Raw genomic sequence first — 26,933 nt, 5'->3', positions numbered from 1 at the left:
CAAGGTCTGTTACTACTATTTACGCTAAACTGTGTCTTTTAAAATGACTGCTCTGTCCCTGTAATAGATATATTCGTTTCATTCTAAAATGACTTTGTCTGACCTTTAAATGAGTACTTAGTAAATCTATGCAGCACACAAGCAAAATAAACAAAAGCAGTCAAGCATGCAAAAGCAATAAAGTATAAGATGATAAAATATTTATATATTAGGTTCACCTTTTAAATGAGTATATTTTCTTTTGCTCTTCTAAAGGTTAACTGTAGGATGTCAGTCATGAACACTGTTTCTGAAAATAGGCACTGGCCTGATATGTGATACATTAGACAGATATGGCAAAAGGGAGGCTCGAAGGACTTACACGAATCAGCAGGCTCATAGCAAACGCAGTACAGGAATCACAAATTCCTCTTTTGCTTTTAGGAAAAACTGTTTCAACCAAGGGCTTTTAAATAGTTTATCTTGAGTTCCTTGTATAATCCAACAGGACTTTACTTTCCCAGATATGTTCTCTTAATCATGTTTGTTGCAAATCTTTATAACAGTTTTATACATTGTATATCTCACATGTGAGTTTAATAACTTACAGTGCAAAACTTTTAAGTTCTAAGATGCCTTACCCCTCTTAACACAGTTAAACTGTTTAAGAATGTAACAATATACTGAGTTTCTATAAGATTTTCTTACAGCTATTTGATAGTAAAAAAAAAGCTAGGAATTAAATATCCTTACTAACAAACTTTGGGACTGGGACTCATATTTGAATAAAATCCTAAGATACTACACGCTATAATTTTTGTTTAACTTCATTTAGGTCCACAATGCAGTATTTCTTCACTAAAATCAAATTTCCTTTTCTTAACCTGAGAAAACTGATTTTCAATATTTCTCCCAATATTTGCATTATAGTTGTAAAGGTCCTAAGAATGACTTGACCTATTCCCTTTTCTTTTGTTTGTAGAAATGCAAACAGTTTCACTATGTAACCTAAGCTAGCCCATCTCCACCTCCCAAATACTGATTATTGAGATTATAGGCATATGTCAGCAGGAACCATGTCTGGCTTAAACATTACTTTAAATTTTGATTTTTATGTCTTCTCTGGTTTTGAATATTTAACATTGTACTACTGTAAATAATTGGAGATCAAGTGTCTCTTTGTTACTAATTTCTAGCTTAACCCCAGGAGGGGTAACTCCCACCATCTGACATTTTGTGAATTTGTCTGGTGACCCAGGATTTGATCAATTTACCAGGGAATATTATGAAGAAAATTGCCTCCTTAATTCCTAGCAGGTTTTGTAAAATATTTCTGTGAGACATGAGATAGCTCAAGCTTTGGCTCTAACATTACTAAGGTTATATTTTAAACTAGTAACTTATTTGCTCTCTGCTATATTTAAACACTATTTTTTGCTTATCATCTTTATACACAGACTATAGTATAGGAACAAGTGGATGTTAGGCACCATTTTGGCAAATCATTAAATTCATGATACATTTTTTAAATCTTTCTGTTTATAGTAGAGACATTTCCAACAAAGATCACATTCCTATAGTTCCTAAGACCTTCCTACTTTTCCTTAAGTCTTCACTGGTACCCTCCTCAATCCCCAAATTCTCAGTCTGCTCATGGCCTTTTAGGCTTTTATTGATACTCATGTTTTACACCTTCTGATCACTGTACAGCCAAAGCCACCTGTTTGTTAATACTACAGCATCCAGTTATCTAAACTAATATTAACAACCTACTGATACATGATGAAATACATTAAGACTTTACTAACTACAAACACCTAACAGCATTTCTGAGGATCAAAAATCCGTGAGCAGTTTAGCTATGCTGACCTAGGTTGAGATTTCTCATAAAGTTTCTGTCAAGCTTCAGTTATCTGAAAGACTCACTTAGAACTGATAGTCCACTTTTACTGACCAGAAGGGTCTCTTCCTGGAGTACACACATGTTCTTGACCTGTGCAGTTCAGTTCTCCATGACAGAGACACTTGAGATATATACACTACAGGATCTCCCATAACCTAATCTTAAAATATGTCAACACCAGGTGTAGGCGAACACACCAGTATTCTCAAACGAGGGTATTAGCATCAGGAAAAGATACAGGAGGATAAAGAATTCAGGTCTTTCTATTTTCTTCTCCTTTTTGAAGGACCCTTCCCACAATCCTGGATTGGCAGTTATTTTCTTGTAATGTACTGAAAATACTATACTGCTTCCTGGCCTCCACTGTTTCTGCTGGGAAACCATTTCTTTGACTTACTCTTTTTGAGGACAATGTATCTTTTTTTCTTGTTCACTTTTGACTATATGTTTATAGTATTTCAGTCTGAGAATCAGTGTTTCCTGACTATAATTTGGTACCTTCTCAGCTTGGGAACAACTTCAGCTATTCCCTTTTAAGGCATCAGTTCTACCTGCCCACTCCCTGTCTCTCCTAAGAGTCTAATAATATGCACTTATACTAAATGTAGTCACTATACCAAGTGCAACTTCACTTTTTAAAGACATTCTGTTCCTTAGTATAAATTCCACACTGCCTATTTTCTGCTAACATCAATTGGCTTAAAATTCACTTTTCAGTTCTCTTTCCCATTATATTCAAATGTAAAGTATATTATTATTATTAGTTTCAGAAATGCCAGGATCTTGTTTAATAGTTTTACACTACTTTCAATTATTTATTTTTTGAGCATACTAAATCTACTGTCATCATTAACTATTCCTTTGGAGTCTATCTCTACTGTCACTTATCTAGTTTGGCTAACTGCATCTCTTGCATATTTCCATTGTTTTCTGGTTAGCTTGTTTTTAAAGCAGAGTGCCTGATACTAAAATTGAGGAAGTTTAAAAACTGAGTCACTTTTGTATATGTATCACAGATTCTTTAATGTAGCCAGAGAGTGATAGAATCCAGAGCTGGTCACCAGACTCTGTAAGAGTTGTTACTATGTTTACTTCTTGAAGCAACTTTATATCAGTAACTTAGGGTAGAGTAAAATGCAGTTTCTTAGACCTACTCAGTTAATGTGGACGGAAGATACATCTCTAAGAAGGATTCCGGGCAATTTTATGTATATTAAAATTTGAAAAATACATGCTGAAAAATTTGCATTTACCTAATTAAAAACAAATGAATGACCTTCTAACAGACTTCTCAAACTTTTCTTTATAAGTATGTGAACTTCCCATGATTCTTTTATTTTAATGTCCTTAAGTTTTGAAAAACCAAATTTCAGTAAGTCCTTTTAAAAAGACTAAGAATTTTAAAAAGGCAATGAATTTGTTGGTGGACCTAGTACTATACTGAAACTTGTAGTGTACAATGTGCTCCAGGTATAAGAAAGCGTAATACTCAACACACTTTCCTTTAAGAAGTGAGTTTTGGCACCCGGGAGGCAGAGGCAGGCAGATCTCTGTGAGTTCGAGACCAGCCTGGTCTACAAGAACTAGTTCTAGGACAACCTCCAAAGTCACAGAGAAACCCTGTCTTGAACCCCACGCCCCAAAAGAAGTGAGTTTGGGGGGACAAGAGGGTAAGAGGGTAACGGGGTGAATACATTCACAATACATTGTGTATACATTCATATGAAATTATCAAAAAAAAATAAAGAAATGCTTTTACAACAATGAAGTTTTTGTTGCAGTGCCATTTCCCACGTAAAAGGCTATCTGTCAGCATGTCAGGGCACTCAATTCTCCAAGAATGGCAAAACAAATAGACCTATATTCATATTACACAAATCAGAATAAATTATTCAATAGACAAATACAGTCAGCTTATTTATCTTGAAGTTTGGTATTCTAGAGTAATGCCAATTTTAGTTCCAAAATGCTATTTTTAGTATTTCTAGACTATAATTGTAAAACTTTAAAAAAGATGGAAAAAGTTTACATTTTCATTTTAGAGTATTTTATGTTGCAAAAAACATTTCTTCACCTTTTAGTTTATTTTTTAAATTGTCTTAAAAAAAACAGTATATATAGATAAACGTGAGGTCCTCACGTCCTCAACTATAAAATAAAGACATTAATTCTGTGTTAACCAATTAATCCTAAGTATTGCTCTTAGAACGATGAGAATATAGGTAGTTTCTATGTATGCTAGCAGCTATTAGTATCCAGTGCAAGGAATGTTTCCCTAGGATTTCTCCTAGGATGAGTTAAGAAGGCTTCAGAATACACTGTTACCAATGTGAGCTACTTAACAATACATTTATACTCAGTTACTCTCAAATATACCTTTCTCGCTATTGGCTCTTGGCCTTCCATCAGCGTGTACCAGCTGACAAGTTTATTCCAGCCCTCAGTCGGCAGCAGTATGTAATCCAACTCATCGATAAGGTGCTCCTTAAGTGACTGGGCATCGCCATCTACAATGGGAAAAGCAAGCTCAGTGCAGAACGGGAAACAGTACCATCTCTCAATACACTGTCTCACACACACTACAGACAACTGAGACTCACGATAAAGACTTTAAAGTTATTTTGTAAAGCATCTGTCTGCTTTACTCCAGAAGACCCATAATTGGGATTCACTTCCAATTCTAAAACCATGGTGTGTATAGTACTTCTCATTCTGAAATGCTTTAACATGTCTAAGGTAAACTAAGAACTTTTGTGTAGTTCAGGGCAGAGATCTAGGAACAATTTCTTGAGTCACAGCAATGTCACTGTCCCATTCTGGGACTCATCTATTAACTGGTAATTGAGTTTCCAAAGCACCCTGAAGGAGAGCCAGCTCAGTAACTTCTAATTAACCTGAAGGGGTTTTCTTGCCCTAAGCTGACTTTATCCATCAGAGGAGGAGCACTGCTCTCTGTGGCATTTCTATGATAAGAATGTACTATTCCTGCAGAAAAATGCTCAAGATGGTAATAATAGAGCTCTTGTCCTTTTAGCATTCACCTGTGGATTTCTGAACTTTGAGAAAGCTATGTTTTATATAGAAACAAAAACTGGAAAGTTGAATTTTACATGATCTTCAATAGAAGTAGTAAAACGGGTACTAGCTAAAAATGATTATGTTTATTGTGCATGCATGGTATATTCACACGTGTCATGAATGGTACAACTATAGTATATTCACACATGTCACAGTACACCTATGGTATAGTCACACACGTGTCATGGTACACCTAGAGAGAAGGACAACTTGTGGGAGTGTGCTCTCTCCTTCCATCACCTGGGTCCCAGTGGTTGAATTCAGATCCTCAGTCCTGGTGTCTAGTACCTTTACCAGGTCAGTCATCTTACCAGCTCTGAGTATTAACTTTAAACACAGGCTTTTAAGCTGTGGTTGTAAAGTGAAAATACAATTTGAAATATATTTTCAGAAACTCCAAAGATGAGGAAACGATATATATACTAAGTAAGCAAAATGTACTATGAGACATCACACAGCAGATAGCTATGGCAGACACACTATTGTGAATTCTGTAAACAACTCTGCAAGATGGGTGTCTTTATTATAAGAATATACCCAGAGGGGCTGGAGAGATGACTTAGCAGTTTAGAGCAGTGGCTGCTGAGTTCACAGGTCCTGAGTTCAATTCCCAACAACCACACGGTGGCTCACAACCATTTATAGTGGGATCTAGTGCCCTCTCCTAGCATAAAGGTGTACATGCAGATAGAGCACTGGGTATAATTTGAATACTTCTAACTTTACTGAGACAGGTTTTATGATGCAGAATATGGTCCATTTAGGTAAATGCTGTTCATATACACCCATCAACCTGGCTAGAGATTCTGAGAGTCTTTCAAACTTTTTCTGTCCTTCACATGGAGATTATCAATTGCAAGGACTCATTTGTTTACTGTTTAATTCTGTGCAAGACCCCACATTCTGTTCCTCTAACTCACAACATTATACACACCACAGGTCAGAATACTGGAGGCACACCCTATACACATCACAGGTCAGAATACTGGAGGCACTCTATAAACACCAAAGGCCAGAATACTGGAGACACACTCTACTCCTCTTGTTCCTTCTGTGGACAGTGTCATGGTCTGAACCTTACTTCATGCCTTTTTTATTTTAAATTCCCTTTCTAACTTAGCTGGTCCCAGTAGCACCTCGAGTGAGATACATCAGAAACCAGCCCTTCACACAGGCACACGGATACAGGCTTATTTTGCTCCTTTACTGTGGGGAACCACCACCCCATTCTGCAATACCTCCTAACACTGGAGGGCCATGGCAACTAAAGCAAGATCCTTACTTGTTTTCCTTTGCTCTTCACTTCTAGGCATCCAAAGCACACCAGTTCAGACACATAAGGAACCAAGACAAAACCCAGTCCCTTCCTTAGCTATTACCAACAAGCCAGGATGCTGGGAGGTGCCTCATTCCTCACTAGCCTCCCTGGTATTAAAGCCTCAGATTTGCACTTCTCTTAATCTCACAAAGCATTTGGAGTACAGAAGTCAACCATGTATTTTCCTGTTAACAGCTCTCAGACATCAAAACTAGTCTTGTCCATGCAGTGCTCCAGGTGAGGTAAAACACTGGTAACATGGTCATGTGTGGCGCTTAGAGACTAACCACACTGAAACCAGGAAGCTAAATACATATTCTTTATTATCTGTCTCTTAAATGGAGACATTTTACCATTATATAATCTTTCCAAAAAAAATTCAAAATATATTACTGTGGTTGCCACTGTGTATGCACACAGTGTGGATCACATACAAAGTTTAGAGACTAACTCTGTGCAGTCAGTTATCTCTTTCTACTTTTATGTGGGTTCCTGGGATCAAACTAGAAACCATGTACTGAGTCCTTTTCGTGCTTGTCAGGGTTTTAGATATTTCAGGTATGTGGATCTAGTCCCTCTGACTCCAATTTGACGGTAAGTGGGAGGGCTGGTGCTTATGATTTATTTTCTTTAAATATAATAAGATGAAGAGAAGCGCCGGCAAGTATGAGGGTTGTAGGACAGTGCAAGAAGTCAAGAATGTAAACAGATACTGGTGATGACTAACTTTGAAAATATGTCACACGTTCATTAGGAAAACAATGTGTGCTTTATCATTTCCCCAAAACAGTAAAATAAGTGCTTTATAATTTACATTCTTCAGTTTAACCTTTGAATCCTAAATCACGATCATATCATAAATCCAAAAGAGAAATGATCATGTCATAAATACAAAAGAGAAATGCACCAAATACATAACAAATAATTACAGAACAATCTGCAAATAAAAAACATCTTTTCCTTTCCCTTTCTGAAAGCATCTCCTTATGTCTCCAAGGCTAACTTAAAGTTAGATTCTTCTGCTTTGGCCTCTTGTCCAGGGTACAGATGTGTGCTGCTCGCCACACCACGCCTGCAGTGAATCTCTACCAGTTTATTTGCGTTAACATTCCCCACGTTTCACCCATGGGCATTCGGTCATTAAATCAACACATTTACAACTTGACTGCAGAAAATAATACCTTTGAGAAGTCCAGAGTTGTCAATGGGTCCAGGATAGACATTTTGATCTCCCATTTGGTATTTATCCCAACTGTCAAAGCCAACATACTTTTTCCACTGTTTGAACCAGCGACTATCTACTAGATACCTATAAAAGAAAAGAAACTGGTTAAATAAAACACCTGGAAATACAAAAATACCAACAGATCAATCTACTTTTGCTATTTCATTTTGTATTAGAGAATATATATATATATACATATATATATATATATGTATATATATATATATATTCTTCAAAGCCACCAAGAACAGAAATAGTCTGCAATTACTACAGTCGCACTGTCATTACTACTTGGAAGGAAAGACTTCATTTGTACAAAATATTTTCATTGTTAAATAAGAAGTTACTACTTGAAGTCAAGTACTGACATAAAAATGGAACAACAATCCCCATAGCACTTAACAAAAGCATTCAAATGATAAAAATTCAAGAAAAACACATATATATGTATATACATATATATACATATGCATATACACATATACATACACACACCAATGTGTCAATCAAACTACATATATATGTATATATATGTATATATACACACACACATATACACACACACCAATCAAAAATGTAAGGCACAATGTGAAAAGATAGGAGTATAAAATTGGCTCTACTAGAAACCTACAAATACATGTATATCTTTTATGCTTTGAGTTTCTGAAAGAAAGGAAAGCTTAAGGGCTTTAAAAGTTGACTATACTGGCCAGGTGTTGGTGGCACATGCCTTTAATCTCAGCACTCGGGAGGCAGAGACAGGGGATCTCTGTGAGTTGGAGGCCAGCCTGGTATCCAGAGTGAGTACCTGGATAGGCTCCAAAGCGACACAGAGAACCCCCCCCCCCCACCCCCACCCCCTGTCTTGAAAAACAACAACAAAAAAAATTGACTATACTAATTATAATCAAACTTAAAATAGTTTATCACCACTATTTTCAACACTACACTTGGTACTGACTTCACACACAGTCTAATAAAGTTTCTGGGACATTATTCTAACATTAACCAGCTTCACCTGCAAGAAAATCAGCGGCAGAGAGGCTAACAGCTCTGTGTGTAATGAACATTTTCAGGGATCACCATTCTAACATTTTTTGAATTACCACCCAGAGCACTAGAGAAATAAAAACCCACAGTTATGTCTGAAAATAGCTAAAGCAAAGGCACCAACCTAACAAACCTTCTAATTCTTAAAGAATATTCATGAGCACTTTCCTTTTCTAAAGTGGATATAAAGAATCCTACAGTGCCCCTTCCCACTGTCAGTCAGTTATGCAACTCAGAGTGCTCACACTGGAGAGCTTTGAAAGGTGGGAATTCTTAAGTAAATCCATTTTCCAAAATTTAACTTCATTAAAAAACATACAGGACAATATGATTCATTAAAAAACATACAGGACAATTTTCCACTGAAAATATGATCACCTCATATCCTCACCACCTACATTCATTTTTAAAAGCCAATAAATACATAAGATCATTTAAGCAAATTTGACTTTTCCTCCTTTGCAATTTAAAATACTAAAGCATATGACTTGCTTTCTCTGCAGATAAATGTCACACCAAGACATGATCCCTATTTCATTCATCTATGCATTTATCATTGTCCCAAGTCTACAGTGTTTTTATTACCCTAGTCCTAAGACTGCTTCAGCTTAGTGTTCTAATTGCCTCAGATACATGTGGCCATTTGTGTTTTCAAAAGGATTTTAAATAAACTTATCAGGTAACCCCTCCACACACACAGAAAAAGGAGATTCTGATTAGAACTGCACTGAACTTAATAGAATAACTTGGGGGAATTGTGGCTCTAGTCTTCTGATTCACAAGGATGGAGTTTTTCCTCAATTACTCAGGTACTATTTAGTGTCTTTAATTAATGATAACAAAATATTTTCATTATCAAATAAGTAGTTACTATTTGAAGTCAAGTACTGACATTTAAAAAAAATGGGAAAATAATCCCTGTAGCACTTTACAAAACAAAACAAAACAAAAAAACATTCAAATGATAAAAATTAAAGAAAACCCTTGGCAATCGAAAAAATGGGAAAAACTTACAAAGGATGTCAGTGTGTCTACAAGCATCTTACATTCCCGACAGGCATGGTGGCTCGTGTTTCTACTCCCAGCATCCAGGAGACTCAAGCAGGAAGACTTTAAGTATGGGGCAAGCCTGGATTTCCAAGCCAAGCCAGAGAGACATATCATGTTGTCTCAAAACCAAGCCAAACCAAGATCAGTTTCCAAGCAGTTATGGTGTATAGTTCTTAGTAGTTAGTGCATAGAAACGATCAGTTTTATTCTTTTAATTGACAGAGGACCTCTATGTTTATGGGCACCATGCGATGTGCCATACATGTCACAGTGCAATGTTTAAATAAGCAAAACATGCTTCCCTTGAGCACTGATCATCCCTTTACTGTAAGATTTGAAGTGCTTTCTTCTAGCTTCTGGAAATACACAGTACATGATCATTTCTACAGCACCAAAGTGCACACCAGCACTTAGTTCACACAACTCAGTGTCCACTGATCACTCTCCCTAGCCTCTGTAAGCATCCTACTCCCAACTGCTAAACTCTTTTAGATTTCACATTTGAGTAATTCACATTCTTGAATCTGCAGTATTTTACTTAATATCATGTCTGCTACTGCAGATTCCAGGATTTTAACCTTTTGTAAAGGGAAGAACAATATCCCCCTGTATTCCTGCATCACATTTTCTTTATCCAGCCACTGAATGAAATGGGGCACTGAGGTTGTTTACAAGAGATGATTAAAAAACAAACAAACAAACAAACAAACAATCTCATGTTCACCAACTGTCTGAGTCCTTAGTTTTATTTTGTTAGAAATGCCCTTGAACTTTTCCTTTTCTCTCAAATATACAGCCCAGTCTCACCTGGATCTCATGGATCCTCCTGCATCAGCCTCAGTAGTGCAGGTGTTACTGGCATATGCCACCACACACTGGGCTTCTTTCTCTCTCTCCTCCCTCTCCCTCCTCCCTCTCCTCTCTGTCTCTCTCTCTCTCTGTCTCTCTGCCTCTCTCCCCCCCTCTCCCTCTCCCCCTCCTCTCTCTCTCCAGTATAGAAAAGTTAATGTTGTTGCTGTAGATAGTTTTCTAATCTTTGTTGAGACAAGCCATTGGAAAACTCTGGTGTACTTTGCCTGCTAGGTATGAAGACCAGGCTGGCTTAGAACTTCTGAGATCTGCTTGCCTTCCACAGCCAGCTAGAAATAAATACTTGTTTTTAACAAGACTATCTAAACTTTTACCATTTGATAAGATAATTTGCTATAGTTTTTGATAAATGCTTTTATGCTAGAGAAACTACCTTCTATTTAAATGTTTTAATATTATTATTATTATTATTATTATTATTATTAAATATTGAATGTGAGCTTTTTTTTGCATTTACCATGGCTTTTTCTTTTATTAAACAAAATTAGGGTAACTTTTCATTACTTTATTTTCAGAAGGTTAGTTTTGTGAGGATGGGATATGAGTTCCTAGGCACTTGGAAGTACTTACATTGAAGTTTGTTAGGGAGTCAACATTTGCTTTGATCCCCAGTTAACTTTCTTAAGTACTTTTGGCTTTTACCTTTATAATGGAGATACAGATACCCTAACCAATTGTCTTAAATACCTAATAGCATTAAAAGCAGAAATGAGAACTTGAAATACCATTAATATTATAATTTAAAATGCCCTACACTGAAAATGTGAAATTTATGGAACAGTATCAACTTCCTATATACTGATACTGTAAGAGACTTTCCCTTTGATATTTAACTGCTTCCAGCATTAGTTTCTCTTGAAAATGTTTATGTTTCTATTGTAGGTTCCTATGATTTATTTACAGAACTGTGTAGAAATGTCTTGGAAACCTGAACAAGCTAGGATGCAACTGTAACCCTAGGTGAATCCTAAGGACATCGAGAACATCATCTCCTATCTATTAGGATGGCTGTAATTCAAAGAGGAGAGGATGCGGAGAAAGTGCAATTGCAAAATGGTGCATTGTGTGGGAAACAGTAAGGAGGATCCTCAAAACAGGAAAAAAATAGAATAACTATATATGATCCAGCAACCCACTTCCTGAGATACATAATATCAAGACGTTGAAGACACATATGCACTTCCATGTTCACTGCAGCATTAAGAAGACCCAGAAACCTAAATGTCCGCAGACTGATGAGCTGTTACAGAAAATGTGGAACACACCCATGAAGCGTTATTCAACTTCCAACAGGAAGGAAATCCTGCTATGTATAATAACCAGATGAACCAGAAGCACTTGTGTTAAATGAAACAAACCAGATTCTACTTACATGAGGTATGTAAAATATTCACAATAAAGGACAGTAGATGGTAAATATCAAGGGACATGAGAAGAGAAATAACTTGCTGCTTGGTACCTACACAGGCTCAGTTATGCATGAGGACTGAGCTCAGATGAGCTGTATGTTGTGCTTACAGTTAATAGTACCGTACTGAAGGGCTGATCTCATGTCAAGAGTTCTTATCACATGGCCATGAGATAGTTAAGTGGGGAGACATACCCTACCACACCTGACAAACTGAGTTCCACCCTGATACTTACAGAGTGCAAGAAGACAACTAATCCTCCAGCTTGTCCTCTGACTTCCACATGAGTGCTGTGGGATGCCCACATACTACTCCAAGTCAATAATGAATGTAATAAATGCTTCTTAAAAAGTTCTTGTCGAGCCAGGTGGTGGTGGCGCATGCCTTTGGTCCCAGCACTTAGGAGGCAGAGGCAGGTGGATCTTTGTGAGTTTGAAGCTAGCCAGGTCTACAGAGTGAATTGCAGAACAGGCTCCAAAGCTACAGAGAGAAATCCTGTTTTTTTTTTTTGTTTTATTTTGTTTTGTTTTCCAAGACAGGGTTTCTCTCTGTAGCTTTGGAGCCTATCCTGGCACTCACTCTGGAGACCAGGCTGGACTCGAACTCACAGAGATCTGCCTGCCTCTGCCTCCCTAGTTCTGGGATTAAAGGCGGCGCCACCAACGCCTGGCCCAAGAAACCCTGTCTTGAAAAACAAAACAAACAAAAAAGTTCTTATCACCATACAAAAGTAATAGACCAGGGTCCAATCTGAACACAGTGGAAACTGCATTGTACACGTAAGCAGTATTTTATGTAGAAACAGACAGAACTAGGGAAAAGCAAGTAACAGACTTCTGGACCTGGAAAATGAAGGCTCTTAAATCTGGTGTTCTAGAGAGACGGGTAAACACAGAAAACAACTTGCTTGTACTTAGGTTAGCCTACAGAAATGTATAAGTACCCACAGTTCAAACATCTGCCTTAATTTACTATGTGTTATAAACCACATACTGCTCACCTGCCATTAAAATATTCCAATGAATGCTGCAAAATCCACCTTGCATCAATTTATAGTACCCCACAAGCTGTAATACTTCTCAATTCCAACTAAAAGCAAATCTCATCTGTCACAATAAAATTTCTTATTTATTTTGGCATTTATATATTTTTTAACCACTTAACATTAAAACTATACTATCACGTTTACAAGGCTTTTAAAAAGTATCACTGGATGAGGACTCTAGGATAGCATAGAGAGTGATGACTACTCTCTATGCTATCCTAGAGTCCTCATCCAGTGGCTGATGGAAGCAGAGACAGACATCCACAGAAATACACTGAGCTGAAATCTGGAACCTAGTTGAAGAGAGGGAGGAATGAAGAACGAAGGGGTCTGTACCAGGTTGGAGAAACCCACAGAAACAGTTGGCCTGAAAAAGGGAAAGCATATCGACCCCAGACACTCTTTGGGAGGCCAGTATGGGACTAATCCAGCCCCCTGATCATGGATGCCAATGGGGAGGCCCCTGCACTCCTGGGAGCCTCCGGGGGTGGACTGGCGTTTTGCCCTGGTGTGTGTGTGGGACTTCGAGAGCCCATCCCACTTGAAGGGATGCACTCTGTCTCTGAACACATGGGGAGGGACCCAGGCCCAGCACAGGAAGATTTGGTGGACTTGGTGGAGCCCCGGTTGGGGGCTCTACCCTGCCTGGGGAGTGGTGGGTGGATGGGGTGGGGGGTAGGTTGGAGGTGGGGAGAAGGAATGGGGGTGAGGGGAGGGAGAGGGAGAGGGGAATTACATGTGAAACAAGCCTGTTCCCTAACTTGAATTAATAATAATAATAATAATAATAATAATAATAATAATAATAATAGAGAAAAAAAAGTATCACTGACAGAATTATGAGTGTTGTACCCTAACTTCAATCCTATACTTCTCATAATTAAATTTTTTTTATTACTTAATGTGTATGGGTATTTTGCCTTTATTTGTGTCTGTTTAACATATGCATGCAGTGCCTAATGAAAATGCCAGATCCACTGGAACTGGAGTTACAAAACATGGAGCTGCCATGTGGTTCCTGGGAATCAACCCCAAGTCCTCTGAAAGAGCAGCCAGTGTTCTTGCCTGCTGCATTGTTTCTCCAGCCCCATCCCTAGTCATTGTTACTCGTGATCCTTTGCATTGCAGGATGGTTTATAGAAACTCAAGCTGTGTTATAGCAGAGCTGGTGTAAAAATTATAGATGGATGAATACATGTGAGGGGCTGGGAATACAACTAAGTGTTAGAGCCCCTGCCTGATACACCCTGGGTTCACCTGCACATGCACAAGCACATGGACACATGGAGCAAGCACATGAAGGCCAGAGAATGACTTTTAGGGGCTGATTCTCCCCTCTCCTGTGGGATCCAGGGATGGAACTCAGGACAGCAAGCTTGGGGTGCAAGTGCTTTTATAAGCTAAGCCATCTTGCAGGACCCCAGAACCTTCTGCTTAGCAAAAGACACTACCAAATAAAGGGATCAGACACAGACCAGAGAAGACATTTATACTTCATTTAGCCAACAAAAGATCAGGATATATATATATATATATATATATATATATATATATATGTATATATATATATATATGTATATGTATATGTATATGTATATATGTATATATGTATATATATATGTATATATGTAATATATATGTATATATAATATATATTGAAAGAAAAATAGGTAATATCTAGAACAGGAAATTGGAATAGTTTCTACACTTGATAAGATAGATACTCAACATGGTAAGGGGGGGGAGGATACAAATTAACACCACAAAGAAACATTTTATCATTTCAGTGAAACTGAACAAATATATACAGATGTCAATATTAAACATGAAAACCATGTATAGTAAATTAAGAATTCTATGCTGCTAAGGAAGCTTGCAGCCTAAGCAAAAACCCTAACTTCCGTAAATAACTAAAGATGAAGATGTATCAAACAGTCTTATACAAGGGAGACTGTTAAATTCTACCCTATAAAGATTCTTGCTCATATTTACAAGAATAAACTGGAAAGAATATTAATGGCAATATAACATGATGAAAATTGGGGAAAATTCTGACATGCACCATTCATATGGAAATTTACATAAAAAATCTAAACAAAAACTACAAGCACATGTTATAATATGAATAAATCTCAAAATTACAATGTTGTATGAAAAAGGCCACAAAAGGATACTTCCCATTATAACTGTATTAAGGGAATGTACACATATGCACACACAGTACAAGCACAGAAAAATTTAAGACATGCTACAAATACTGTTACAGATCTCTGTGGCTATGTAGTAAAAGTATGAAGACACTTAAAAAGTTTAACTCCAGAATGGTGGCTGCTTCAGCAAGGGCAGGGAGTAGGAATAGGGAAACAGGTGAGATGCACCTATATCTGTAGGAGATAAACCCTGGGCTTATTTTCTCGAGACAATTCTGTCTTACCCCTTAGGTGAGTAGATAAGCTTCACTAGATACTTTATTTAAAAAAAAAAAAAAAAAACCTGCCCTTCCCAATGTCATTCTTCCTTCTATATAAGGACAATGTAACTCTTTAAACTCCATGACCTAACTAACACCCCTGTCTCCTGGGAGACTTTCCCAACAGGCAGCTTCCTTCTCCTCCTGGGTTTTTTCAACCAGCATATAAACAAAGGTTTCTTTTTCTCATCTATCACTCCCAACTTACCTACTCATTGCCTCCTGGGTCTCATTTTTCTGACAGGCTTTTACAATCAATCTTCACTTTCTTTTTCCTCCGTTTTCACTGCCTCTCCAACCTAGTATGGTAGGTCTGTCTTCCTATGCCAACACCAGTGGCACACACACTAAAAAATGAAAAACCCAACCAGCTCACAATTTACAAACCTGCCAACCCTGTAAAACTTTAACTTGTCAGTCTATTATGAGCATGTGCAAATGGTAGTTTTTAGCCTGTCCCCATCTGAGTGCCAGTACACCAAGACCTACTCTGTGCATCTCTCACTGGGTGTCCTCCTGGGATACTGTAACTCACACCAGAGATCCCAATACTTGCAGAGCAGGGACAGCTCTCGGTTCTTGTTATTTCCAACTAACAAGCCATGTCAACTAAAATCTCCCATAGACACCTCAACCCCAACTTACCAATCTTCACATCCACATTCACTAATTTTTATTATCATTTAAATGAACTTTTCCACCAGTTATTTAACTTCTTAAGCTAGAAGCCTAGCTCCATAGTATGTAAGCAGTAACCAGGTACCTTCAGAACATTTCTAGCCATTTGTAGCTCTCCTCTTCATTACCATAAAATATCATATTTGTGTGATTCACCACTTCCATCATTTTTAGTGACACAAATTACTGAAATAGCTGTTTGATTTCTCTCTCTGCTTCATATTTTTCTCACTTAAATTTGTTCTCCATTCTGACACTAGACCTGGGTGTATCTGATCCTCCCAACAAGCTCTGTGGGCTTGTGAACTAGTGTGCATGCAGGGTATCTCATGCTTTAGGATAAACCAAGTCTTTGTTTCTAGAACCAGACTCCAGTGTTTTAGTAAAGACAACTAGGAAGTAGTTTTCAAGAAAACAAGTGGCCTGGTTTACTGCCTCTTTATATCTTTCAGAGTTCAGGCATTTCTAACCTATTTTCTGCTATGCATCTTAACTCCATCGGTGAGAAAGAACTAATTTTTGTGACCCATTTTTAAACCTAAGCTAAGACAAATAAGGAATTCAAGAAGGAGGCCAAGTATGACTGTTGTTCTGTTCACCCAGAAGCTAAGTACGCACTCACTGATGCCTCAAATATGGAAGCCACCACTGAAAGGCCCCCACAACTCACATCAGAGTTTGGATAAGCATGAGAAACAAGAAAGGAATAGTAATTACTAATGTTGACCTTTACTATATAAATTCTCTCATCTAGTTTTGTATAACTTTTTTTTTTTTCTGTTGGAAGAAAAGCTAAGGACAGAGGGAAGTATGGATGGAAAGGGAATGAATAAAGAAAAGAGCACCACAACAATAGTAGGATAGCCCTAAACAAAAAAAAAATCCTTACAGCCAGCCTCTCTTAAGAAAAAAAAAAACTTAAAAATCATATGCAGGCACACATAGTCTTGAGGATAACTCTTTGCATACTCTTGCCCTGAATTTAGCATTTATTATTCCATAATATTTATTTTTAACATAACAGTATTTTCAAAGCAAATACACATTCTATTGGATGTTTGCAAACTTTAAGTGTGGATAACTGCTTTTTCACACTGTTTCCAGTTTGCTGAGGGTGTTGTAGTGTTTGTTCAACCTTATTAAATAGAAACAATGGAGATGTCTTTTTGTTAGTCAGCACATCCATCCTTCCATGCATGCATCCATCCCCGTTCCATATGATGCATGCATGCTGCAATTTGTGCATGTGGTGGTAGGTGTATTCAGTCATCTGTACTGGCCTGCCCTTGGAGCTCTGACAGGATTTGCCCTCAGCTGCAGCCACTAAGGGCAACACTGTGCACATTCACTACGTTCCCTCTTAAAAGGGTCCTGTCTACATCCCATCCCATCCTCTCCCCCCCCCCAACGTCCTCTCCTCTCTCCCAGTGCTCCTGTCTCTGGAGGCTGGTCTCCCCACTCCTTTCCCCTTTTTACGATCCCTTTCCCTTAATAAAAAAAAAAAAAAAACCCTTTTGCTTGAACCCTGTCACATGGTGTCTTTAAGTCACCATTTTAAAAATTACAACAGTAGGAGGACAACTTTTTGCAGAAGCTGGTTCTCTTTCCACCATGTGGTTACTAATACTCAAAACTTAGGTCACTAGGGTTGGCTGCAAGCCCCTTTTATCTGTTCAGCCATTTTCCTAGCCCTTATATAGTTCCTTACATATAGGTTACTTACACTGTAAATAGTGTTTGTACCTTTAGATCATATAAGGTTAAAATTCAGGAAAGAGATCTCTGGGTAAAAAGACAGACAACATCCAATGTGTGAATACTGTCCACTGTCTAAGAAGTGTGTGTGTGTGTGTGTGTGTGTGTGTGTGTGTGTGTGTGTTCATCCTAGAACAAGATTATTAACAACAACAAGGTGTAAAGAAATACTGACATACACTTAAAATATATCACATCATTTCAATATATCACACTAAAGAAGGAAGGACAAAACTACTAAAACAAAGTTGCTGAGAGAGTTTGGGCAGAAATGGGAGGTGACTGCTTATTATATGGTTTCTTTTGGGATGATGAAACTATTCCAAAGTTAATTTGATGTACATATCCACAGAATTGCCCACTCTTAGTGGGAATATTGTGTAGTAAATAAATTATTTCAAAACAAAATTGCTGTATTTGTTTTTATAAATGAAAGTGTGGAGGGATTATACCTCTATATTAAGAAATGCCTTTACAGGGATCAATTTTGACTCCTTGAAATGAGTATCAATAATCAAGGAAAGGAGCAAGATGGCACATCAGTTACAGGTGCTTGCTGCCAAACTTGATGACCTGAGTTTGATCCTCAGGACCCACGTGAACAGATTCCATCAAGTTGTTCTCCGATCTCTACTCTCCACATTTGCACCATGACGCACATGACCACACACACTTACACAATAAATATGGTGACAAATTTTAGAAAAAAATTAGGAAGATGTATTTGAAATAAGCAAGGTGTAACCTAAAGTCCAATAATACAGGAAATGGCAAACCCACCTGCATCAAATCAGAAGGTGTAAGACTGTGGAGAGAAAATTCTGCAGATTCCCCACATGGACCACAGCTGAACGTTGGCACCTCTCGATTCTAATACTGTTCAGTATCTACTTTTAAAGAAGTCATATGAGTAGGGCTCAGTCACTAAGGAAGGTATTGCTAGAGCCTTCTGGGGACTAGACTGCCTAGGTTAAAATCCCCCCTACTTATCCAGTTCATGAGTATGTACACGTTATTCCAGTTTCTCTATAAAAATAATGCTACTTAGTCCATACACATAAGAAAGCTCTTAATACAAGAGCAATATTTTTGTAAACCACAGATTTATATATCCTCTTAGAATCAGAAAGTTCAATGTTAAATTTATTCAATATGAATAACTTTTCTATATTTATCAAAGGTAAACCTCTTGACTAATCTGTTACTTTGCCAAGCTGCAAAAACAGAGCTTGACAGTAATATATTTAAAAAAAAGCAAAATTACCAAATAAGTTATCTTTTGCCAAAATAAAGGACCCCGTTGCCCCTTTTCATGCAAGTAATGAATTTTGTCTTAAATATGCCTAGGCTTTGATTGAGCCATCTCTATAACTTAGAATAGCCTGATTTCAAAGACACTCTTGGGGTGGGTGTCAGTGAGAGCCTTTGGGGATTTCCCCCAACAAAAGGAGCTTTTTTGTGGGTACTTCTGCTATACAATTTTCTGTAATAGTGGAGAATTACCCCCAGAGCCTGGGTTCATCAAACTCAGAAGGTGGAAGGGGCAGTTGGTATTTTCAGCTCTCCAGTTGGAAAGAAAGCAGTCAGCACACTCCTTCTGTTTGGAAAGTGATAAGGAACCATGTAGGAGGCTGGGGGACAAGTCACATGGTGTAAAAAGTCCTCATGTGGGCATGAGGAGGTGCCCTAAGTTCCCGGAACCCTACTGGAGATAGCAGGGTGGCATACAGAGATGAACCACACACATTTAAAGGGGAAGGTGCGGACCAACAGCCAAGGTTGTTCTCTGAACTTACATGCACTCATGGCATGCATATACCTGAATAAAAAGTAAACAAGCAAATCCATGTAGAATCAGCCATGGAAGCCATTACAAACAGTAATCAAATAAAACTGTTCCTAAAAATGTGTTCTATCTTATCTCACAATCTGAATTTATTACAGAGTAATTACTGATGCCTTCCTTACATACTATAATGTGTATTAAAAACTGAAGTCAATTACTAGTTTTACTAGAAACTTATTTGAGGTTTCTTTAGTTGTGATTTTTTTGTTTGCTTTGAACTAATGATAAAATTTAAAGAAATTCAAATTTAAAGATGAATCATCTCCCCATCTAAAGACTAGATAGAAATAACTTCAGGGGAATAAATAAAGATTGTAAATTAAATGGTAACCCAGAGAATGAAAAACAGGGAACAAGCTGGAATGACACTAGCCAAGGGAAAACAAAAACAAAAAAAAACATAGCAATTTGAAAATTTTTATATGAGAACTAAGAAGAAAGCAGAATAGCCAGTCTGAATTACATTCAAGCAGTAACTGAATCAAATTATTAATACTACCTATGATTTTAGAATTATAACCAGGTATTTAAACAAGCTCAGAAATCCAATGGAGTTAAGGGCATTTACTTTAAGAGCACATGTGTGTAAGGCATTTAGAATAGTGGCTGGCACAGACTAAGCAAGTCAATTGTAGAGGCATTATCATGCAAACCACTGGCAAGCCAATTAATTCCTCACCTATAGGAAAGAAATATAAATACATTTTCTGGTACTTATTTTAAGGACCATAAGATGTTTACATTCAGCCTTTATTAGTTGTTTTTAGGAAGCCCCTCTTACTTCTCTGCCCATATACCCAACAGTTTTGTCTTACCTTCCAAAAATATGACTGATAGGATAGTAATAAAGTGATTCTCCAGGTGAGAAAGGTATCATTTTATAATGATAATGACATCATAATGACAGACAGCACAACTGAGTATTGTTCAGTAGCAATAGTTCCATGAGGCTTATCAGATTTCTAGGACACATGAGGTGTCAACATAGTTATGCCTACACCTTGTGTTCTCTTAAAAATGATTTTTTGACTTTATAAATTCATAAAAACAGTTATCTAAATTTTTTCAGTTGGTAAGCATGGATCATAAACTATATGTTTTTAAAATGCTAGGGTGTTCATAAGAACTTCATGTGTCTGTGGCAATAAAGCAACACTTTTAAAATTTGGATAGAATACTATACTAAAATGCCCTACACTACAAGACCTTAGTACAGGCTTGTTGTGGTATTTCTGTAAAACAATGAGAATGGGCCTATCACCTCTAATATGCCTTTAAGATTACTGATAATTACAACTCAAAAGCCTGTATCAGTAATGATCACAGATAATCTTGTCTCAAGAATTTTCAATAAAAATGACAATTGCTAGCTGGGCGATGGTGGCACACACCTTTAATCCCAGCACCCGGGAGGAAGAGGCAGGTGGATCTCTGTGAGTTCAAGACCAGCCTGGTCTACAAGAGCTAGTTCCAAGACAGCCTCCAAAGCTACAGAGAAACCCTGTCTCGAAAAACCAAAAAAAAAAAAAGAAAGAAAAAAAAAAGACAATTGCTCTATATATCTGGTTATTTGCCTATTGGTCTTTAACCATGATTTAATTTCCAGAAGCAAGATGCTAAGATTTCCTACATACTCCATCACATATAAACGGAACAGCCACAAGAGACAAGTGTGGGATAAAATGCTAGAATTCTGTTGCTAAATATAAAATGGGCTCTCTCTAAAGAGGAAAAGAAGTCTTTTTTTTTTTCTCCCTAAAGTAGAACTATTTTAAAGGAATCTTTAAAAGAGGGAGTTTAGCAGTGATTTAAGGGCATGAACCTAAGATCCAAGCTACTTATGGCCAAATTCCAGTTGTTGTGTGAAGGTCTTTGAGTTTAGGGTTCCTATTCTGTCAAGTGTGAACAGTAAAAGTTCCTTGAATTTCAGCAATAAATAGTTAAGTCAGCACATACTTGGAACAGCACCTGGGCACTTCAAATTTTGAAATGTAAAACTGTGGGCCATGGCTCCACAAGCTGACTTTTTTATTATACTTATACAAGCAAGAATAACTGTCACAAAATCACTTTGTAAAAAAGAAAATATTTTACATATACCGATGGGGAAATTGCATAATTTAGAGGAAAACAAAAAGCACGAATGTCATGAAATAAATCAGTGAATATGTCTAGATTTTGGCCAAAAAGGACTCATTAAACCCTTGACTCACTAGCAAGCTTGTAATGAAGGGTTAATCTAAGTGAATTTGCTTTTTTTACTATTTTAAACATCTAAAGTAAGAATAAGCTTAAATGGAACTACTTTCTATTTAATTTTTACTAAGATGCCAATATGTCAAAAGTTTTGGTTTCTATTTTCATTTCCTGTAAGTGATAAAATACATGCCCCACTTGGTGGCAAACACCAAACTTCTTTTGTAAGCATATACTTTGGAATTTATGTCAATGGTGTCTTTTTGGTAACTGAACACATTTCTTTTAGTGACTGTCAAATTATCTTGTTAGCATCAAAGTTCCATAAGCCTAAGTAATCAAAGAAAGTCTCAAAGGTTCCTAGGTAAGAGAGGGAGAGAGGGAGGGAGGGAGGGAGGAAAGTTCCAAGCATGGAAACCAATGTCTCCTGTCCAAACCTCACTGATCAGATTCTTTGAAAATGTATTGACACAAAAATATGGACGTGCTAAATGACTAAACACAAAGTAAGGTTACTCTCCAAAGTTACCAACCATCTAGACTTACTAGGGGTTATGCAGATACAAACAATTAACAACAGCTAATTTGCTTAACTACACATTGGTACTAATAAACACAACACAGAAATTATTGAAAATGATTGGCCGCCGATACAGTTTAGTAAAACTTTACAAATCTATTTTTTATCAGGTTCATTTTGAGAAAAATCTTAAAAAGGAACAGTTTACAATCCAAAACTTTGCTTGTACTTCATTCATTTGCATGTACTACCATTCCTTAGGCTCCTCAAGAGCTTACAGGTAATTAAGCATGAGAACTAAGCACTTTTCTTTTAGTCTTATCAGGAAACCCACCACCACATGTATCTTAACGGTGTCTTTAATTCATCCTAAACTAAACTTTAGTTTTTCAATTCTTTTTCTGTAATTCCTAAATTCTAATTTAACTTTGTTTATGTTTTTCTGGCATGTCTTGTCAGAACTGAAATAGATTAACAAATATTATAGATGACTGTTTTATTCCTTACGTAGATGACTTACTTTCCTATCTCACTTTTTATAGGTATAAATCTTTTATCAATGTTAATGAGCTTCTTATTTATTACAAACCTAGTACCAATTATAAAGAATATTTCTCTTCATCTCAGACTTGCATACTCTATTTGCAGTAAAAATCACTCACTTTACAAATAAACAGAAACTGGTATACAGGCAGAATGAAATCATTTTATTTGCTTAGGTATCTGAGTTAGTTATCCCTATAAGAAACTCCCATTCGCAAAGTGCTTAAGAGCTAATTGGTGAAGTTTAACACACCTGACTACAATTTCAAAAATCTGTACTAAGTTCAAGACTATGGTAAATCTTTTTTTTTTCTTAGTAGCCCAATCAGCAATCAGTTTTTCAGAGATGATCATATGCACACGACAAAATATTCCATTTGCCTATGGCCAGCTATAAAATGACAGGATTTGACTAAATAACCCATAAGAGGTAATCAACAATCTGAAGAGTTTTTTTTTTTTCAGAGTATTTAAAAGAAAACTATAAAGTTTCACAAATTCAACAACTAAATTATCATTAAACATTCCTACCAATTTAGAACTCTTAAGTTCATTATCAAATTGTACTTTGCAAATTACTCTCCTAAAGACTCTGAACCACACCTTTGTCCCACAGTTTCTTCGGGTGGGAGTTTACCTCCCAATTTACACATAAACTGATTCATGCATCAAAATGATTTCTCAAATTCCTGATATGTTGTATCTGCATTTTCCCCTGCATTTACACCAGTGGTTCTCAACCTGAGGGTCTTGACCCCCAGGGTAGCTGAACCCTTTACAGGGGTCAGTCACCTAAGACTATTAAGAAAACGAAGATACTTACACTACAATTCTTTTTTTGTTTGTTTGTTTGTTTTTTGTTTTTTCGAGACAGGGTTTCTCTGTGTAGCTTTGGAGCATATCCTGGCACTCGCTCTGGAGACCAGGCTGGCCTCGAACTCACAGAGATCCGCCTGCCTCTGCTGGAATTAAAGGCGTGCACCACCAACACCCGGCTACACTACAATGCATAACAGTAGTAAACTACAGTTATAAAAGAGCAGCAAAAAATAATTTTATGGCTGGGGGTCACCAGTAATGAGGAACTGTATTAAATGGTGGAAGCGTTAGGAAGGTTGAGAACGATTGATTTACACAAGATAGAAAATTAACAGGAAGGTTAAAAAAAAACTTCCACATTCAGCTGCTGCCCAAAAACTGGCCTTCAGTTTCTTTTTCAAAATGAAAGCCCTGTAATAACTCAATATGACCTTCTATGTTCTAACATGGAACTATGTTTTAACAGTATTTAGTTCTGTTAACATAAAACTACCTTTGAACAATAAATATGTCAAGAAAAAATACAAACGCTTAAAAAGTACCCACCTTTATAAAACATTTAATGTCCACAATACACTTATTTCCTAAATCATACTGCAGCGTCAACACCAATTATTCAAGATGCTACTCAGCACACAAAAAATTTAAAGAGAAAAAAATATCCAGACTTTAAATATATAGATTACTATTTTATAGATAGCCACGATTCTATTTGCATGAAGCAAGAAATTCGTTTTTTAAAAAAATGTTCTTCAATATACGAGAGAACAAGCTTGAAGACTTACAGGACAAGTAAAACACAGATGTTCCAGGGAATACCCATCTTCTACTAAGTAGTAAACATGGTAGAAACATTAGAATATAAGCAGTAATGACTTAAGCCACTGAAAGATCACATCGTTTGCTGTAACGCAACAAGTGTTTTAAGTCATTAGGGGTCTTAATTATAGAAACTCTATGCAGCCTTACAAACTAGTATCAAAGTACTTAAATTCGGGTCTCCAAGCTGTCACATATTAGCTTACTTGAAAATGCTTTCAATCCCACAGCACTTGTTAGGAATTAATGTCAGGAAGAAAAAAAAAAAGATTACTGAAACGTATTTCGTGAGTATCAGATATTTCCGAATATTTAACTGTATCACTATAAAACAAATACAGTTACATTGTTACTTTTCACTTCTCAGATGAGTACGGAGGTGCAATGGCTTAAATGGATTTCCTTCAAAGTCACACTGCGAGGTTAAAAGGTGGAAACTGTGAAACAAATCGGGTCTAAGACTCTCTCCACTAAGCCACACTGAGTACCTGAACCAACACTTGGGGAAGCTATAAACCACGGTATGGCGACAGAGGGAAGGGAAAGTAACTTTAAAACAACAACAACAACAACAAACAGGCACACTTGCCCTTCCCCTAATTTCCCTTCATATGACATATCCACGTATTTATTCTGTAAGCCAACTGCTTGGGCTAAGTATTAACATTTCTACGTGCTTCCTCTTGCGTGTAAGCACAGTACGTCTTTTTTTGGTATTTTTATTACACGTTTGAATATTAGCAAGCTGCTTAAGCTTCGAGCGGACTTATCTACTTTCTGCAGGCCTATGCTATCCCCCGCGCTCCAACCGGAGGGGAAGGGCTGTGCACTTCTCAAACAGAAACGCTGCCGGCTTCTATCAAGCCAGGGGCAAAGCACAGGACCACGTGGTGTCCTCTCTCCCCCTCTCCCTCTCTCAGAAACCAAAGGTCCCCACAACGCTCCCTCCTTGGGTGACAAGGAAGTGGGAATCAGGGGTTTCCTCTTTAAGTGGACCCCTGACACGGTCCACCTGTGTGGCACCCGCCGCAAACATCCTGAAAGCCCGAGTCCCGGAAGACGACCAGAAGAAATCAGAATAATGGGGAACTTGGGGGTGCCGATGATGCCGGCAAAGGGATGCCCGGAGGAGCGCGGCCAGAGAGAGAGGTGGCAGCGGCGGGACCGGGATCTGTCACATATAAACAAATAAATAAGATAAAAGCCAACAGTGGCGGACCCACGCCGAGCCGACTGCACCCTCTTTCTGGGCAGGCCCGAGGTGGGAGCGGCTCTACCGGAGGAGGGAGGACCGGGAACCGCACGAGCCTCAGCCGCGGCTCGGCTCAGCTCCGGGCTCGCACCGCCCACCGCGAGCCCCGGCCCTTCCCTCCGCGCCGGCCCAACCTTTGCCCCCCACATCTGCTGCCCCGGGCGGCCGCCGCCGCCGCCGCCGCCGCCGCCGGGACCCGTCCGCACCTGTCACCGAGCCGGAGACACCAGCCCGCGCGGCTCCCGCCCAGCTCTGCCGCCGCCTCGGGCCAACCGCGGGCTCCGCGACCCCGTTGCCTTACCAGGTGTCCCCTTTCCGGAGCGAGGTTTTGAGCAGCGTCGCGATGTCAGAACGCTGGGTGTCCAGGTCCGCCGCTCCGCCTTCCGCCATCTTCTTCCACTAGCGGCAGCGGAGGCAGCAGCGACGGCGGCGGCACGCCCCGGAGCATTGTGGGAATGGCGTCCGCGGCCCCGCCCCGCCGCCAGGTCCGTACCAAATGGGACGCGAGGGCGGGGGAGAGGGGGGCGTGGCTCGACGCCCGGGCGCGGGGAGCGCAGTCTGGGCGCGCCTGCGCCTGCGCTCTGCTGACCGCTTCGGTTTCCCCGGCTCGCCCTGCTCTCCACCGGCGTGGTTACCGCCGCCGCCCCGGATCTCAGCGTTTGCACGGTTCTCTCTGGGCGCGGCGCTCTCTCCTCTCCCTGGCCTTGCCATGGCCGGGCTTTCCTCGCCCGACTTGCCCCTCTGCGGTCGCAGCCGCCTCCCCAGACCCATTTTTGCGGGTTCACTGCCGCTGGAGGAGGGCGGGGCCGGCTGAGACATGGCAGAAAGCGCGCAGTTCCGTGACTTGGGGCTTTAGCTTTCCAGCCGCAGAGCCCAAGCCCACTGAATGTTGGCACAAAGACGGCTCTGAAACCCAAGGTTTGGACGCAGTGCCCCTTCCTAGGTTCCTCCCAGTTCTCGTATTTTTGCTGCCAGTAGGGACCTCGCATACCTTCTCATACCTTTCAAGGGCTCTTTGTGACGCCTCCAGTGTGTGGCGCGCGCAAACACACACACACACACACACACACACACACACACACACACACACACACACACACACACACAC

General features: G+C 38.7%; 1 protein-coding gene across 7 annotated transcripts in view; it reads right to left on the bottom strand.

The window, feature by feature from the left end:
* Nucleotides 1-26,280, bottom strand: part of Usp15 (ubiquitin specific peptidase 15) — an 87,124-nt gene extending 60,844 nt beyond the window's left edge. For all 7 annotated transcript variants that reach the window (XR_004771600.1, XR_004771601.1, XM_027392281.2 and 4 more), the window contains exons 1-3: nucleotides 26,127-26,280; nucleotides 7,460-7,587; nucleotides 4,259-4,389 (exon numbers count right to left, since the gene is read on the bottom strand). Coding sequence is in view for 5 of the 7 variants with exons in the window: in XM_027392281.2 (XP_027248082.1) it covers nucleotides 4,259-4,389; nucleotides 7,460-7,587; nucleotides 26,127-26,215 (348 nt within the window). In the remaining 2 variants the exon portion in view is untranslated. The remainder of the gene's footprint in view (nucleotides 1-4,258; nucleotides 4,390-7,459; nucleotides 7,588-26,126) is intronic.
* Between the last annotated feature and the right edge of the window lie 653 nt (nucleotides 26,281-26,933).

The sequence above is a fragment of the Cricetulus griseus genome, assembly GCF_003668045.3.
Source record: "Cricetulus griseus strain 17A/GY chromosome 1 unlocalized genomic scaffold, alternate assembly CriGri-PICRH-1.0 chr1_0, whole genome shotgun sequence".
Lineage (NCBI taxonomy): Eukaryota > Metazoa > Chordata > Mammalia > Rodentia > Cricetidae > Cricetulus > Cricetulus griseus.
This window is presented reverse-complemented; position numbering and strand designations above follow the sequence as displayed.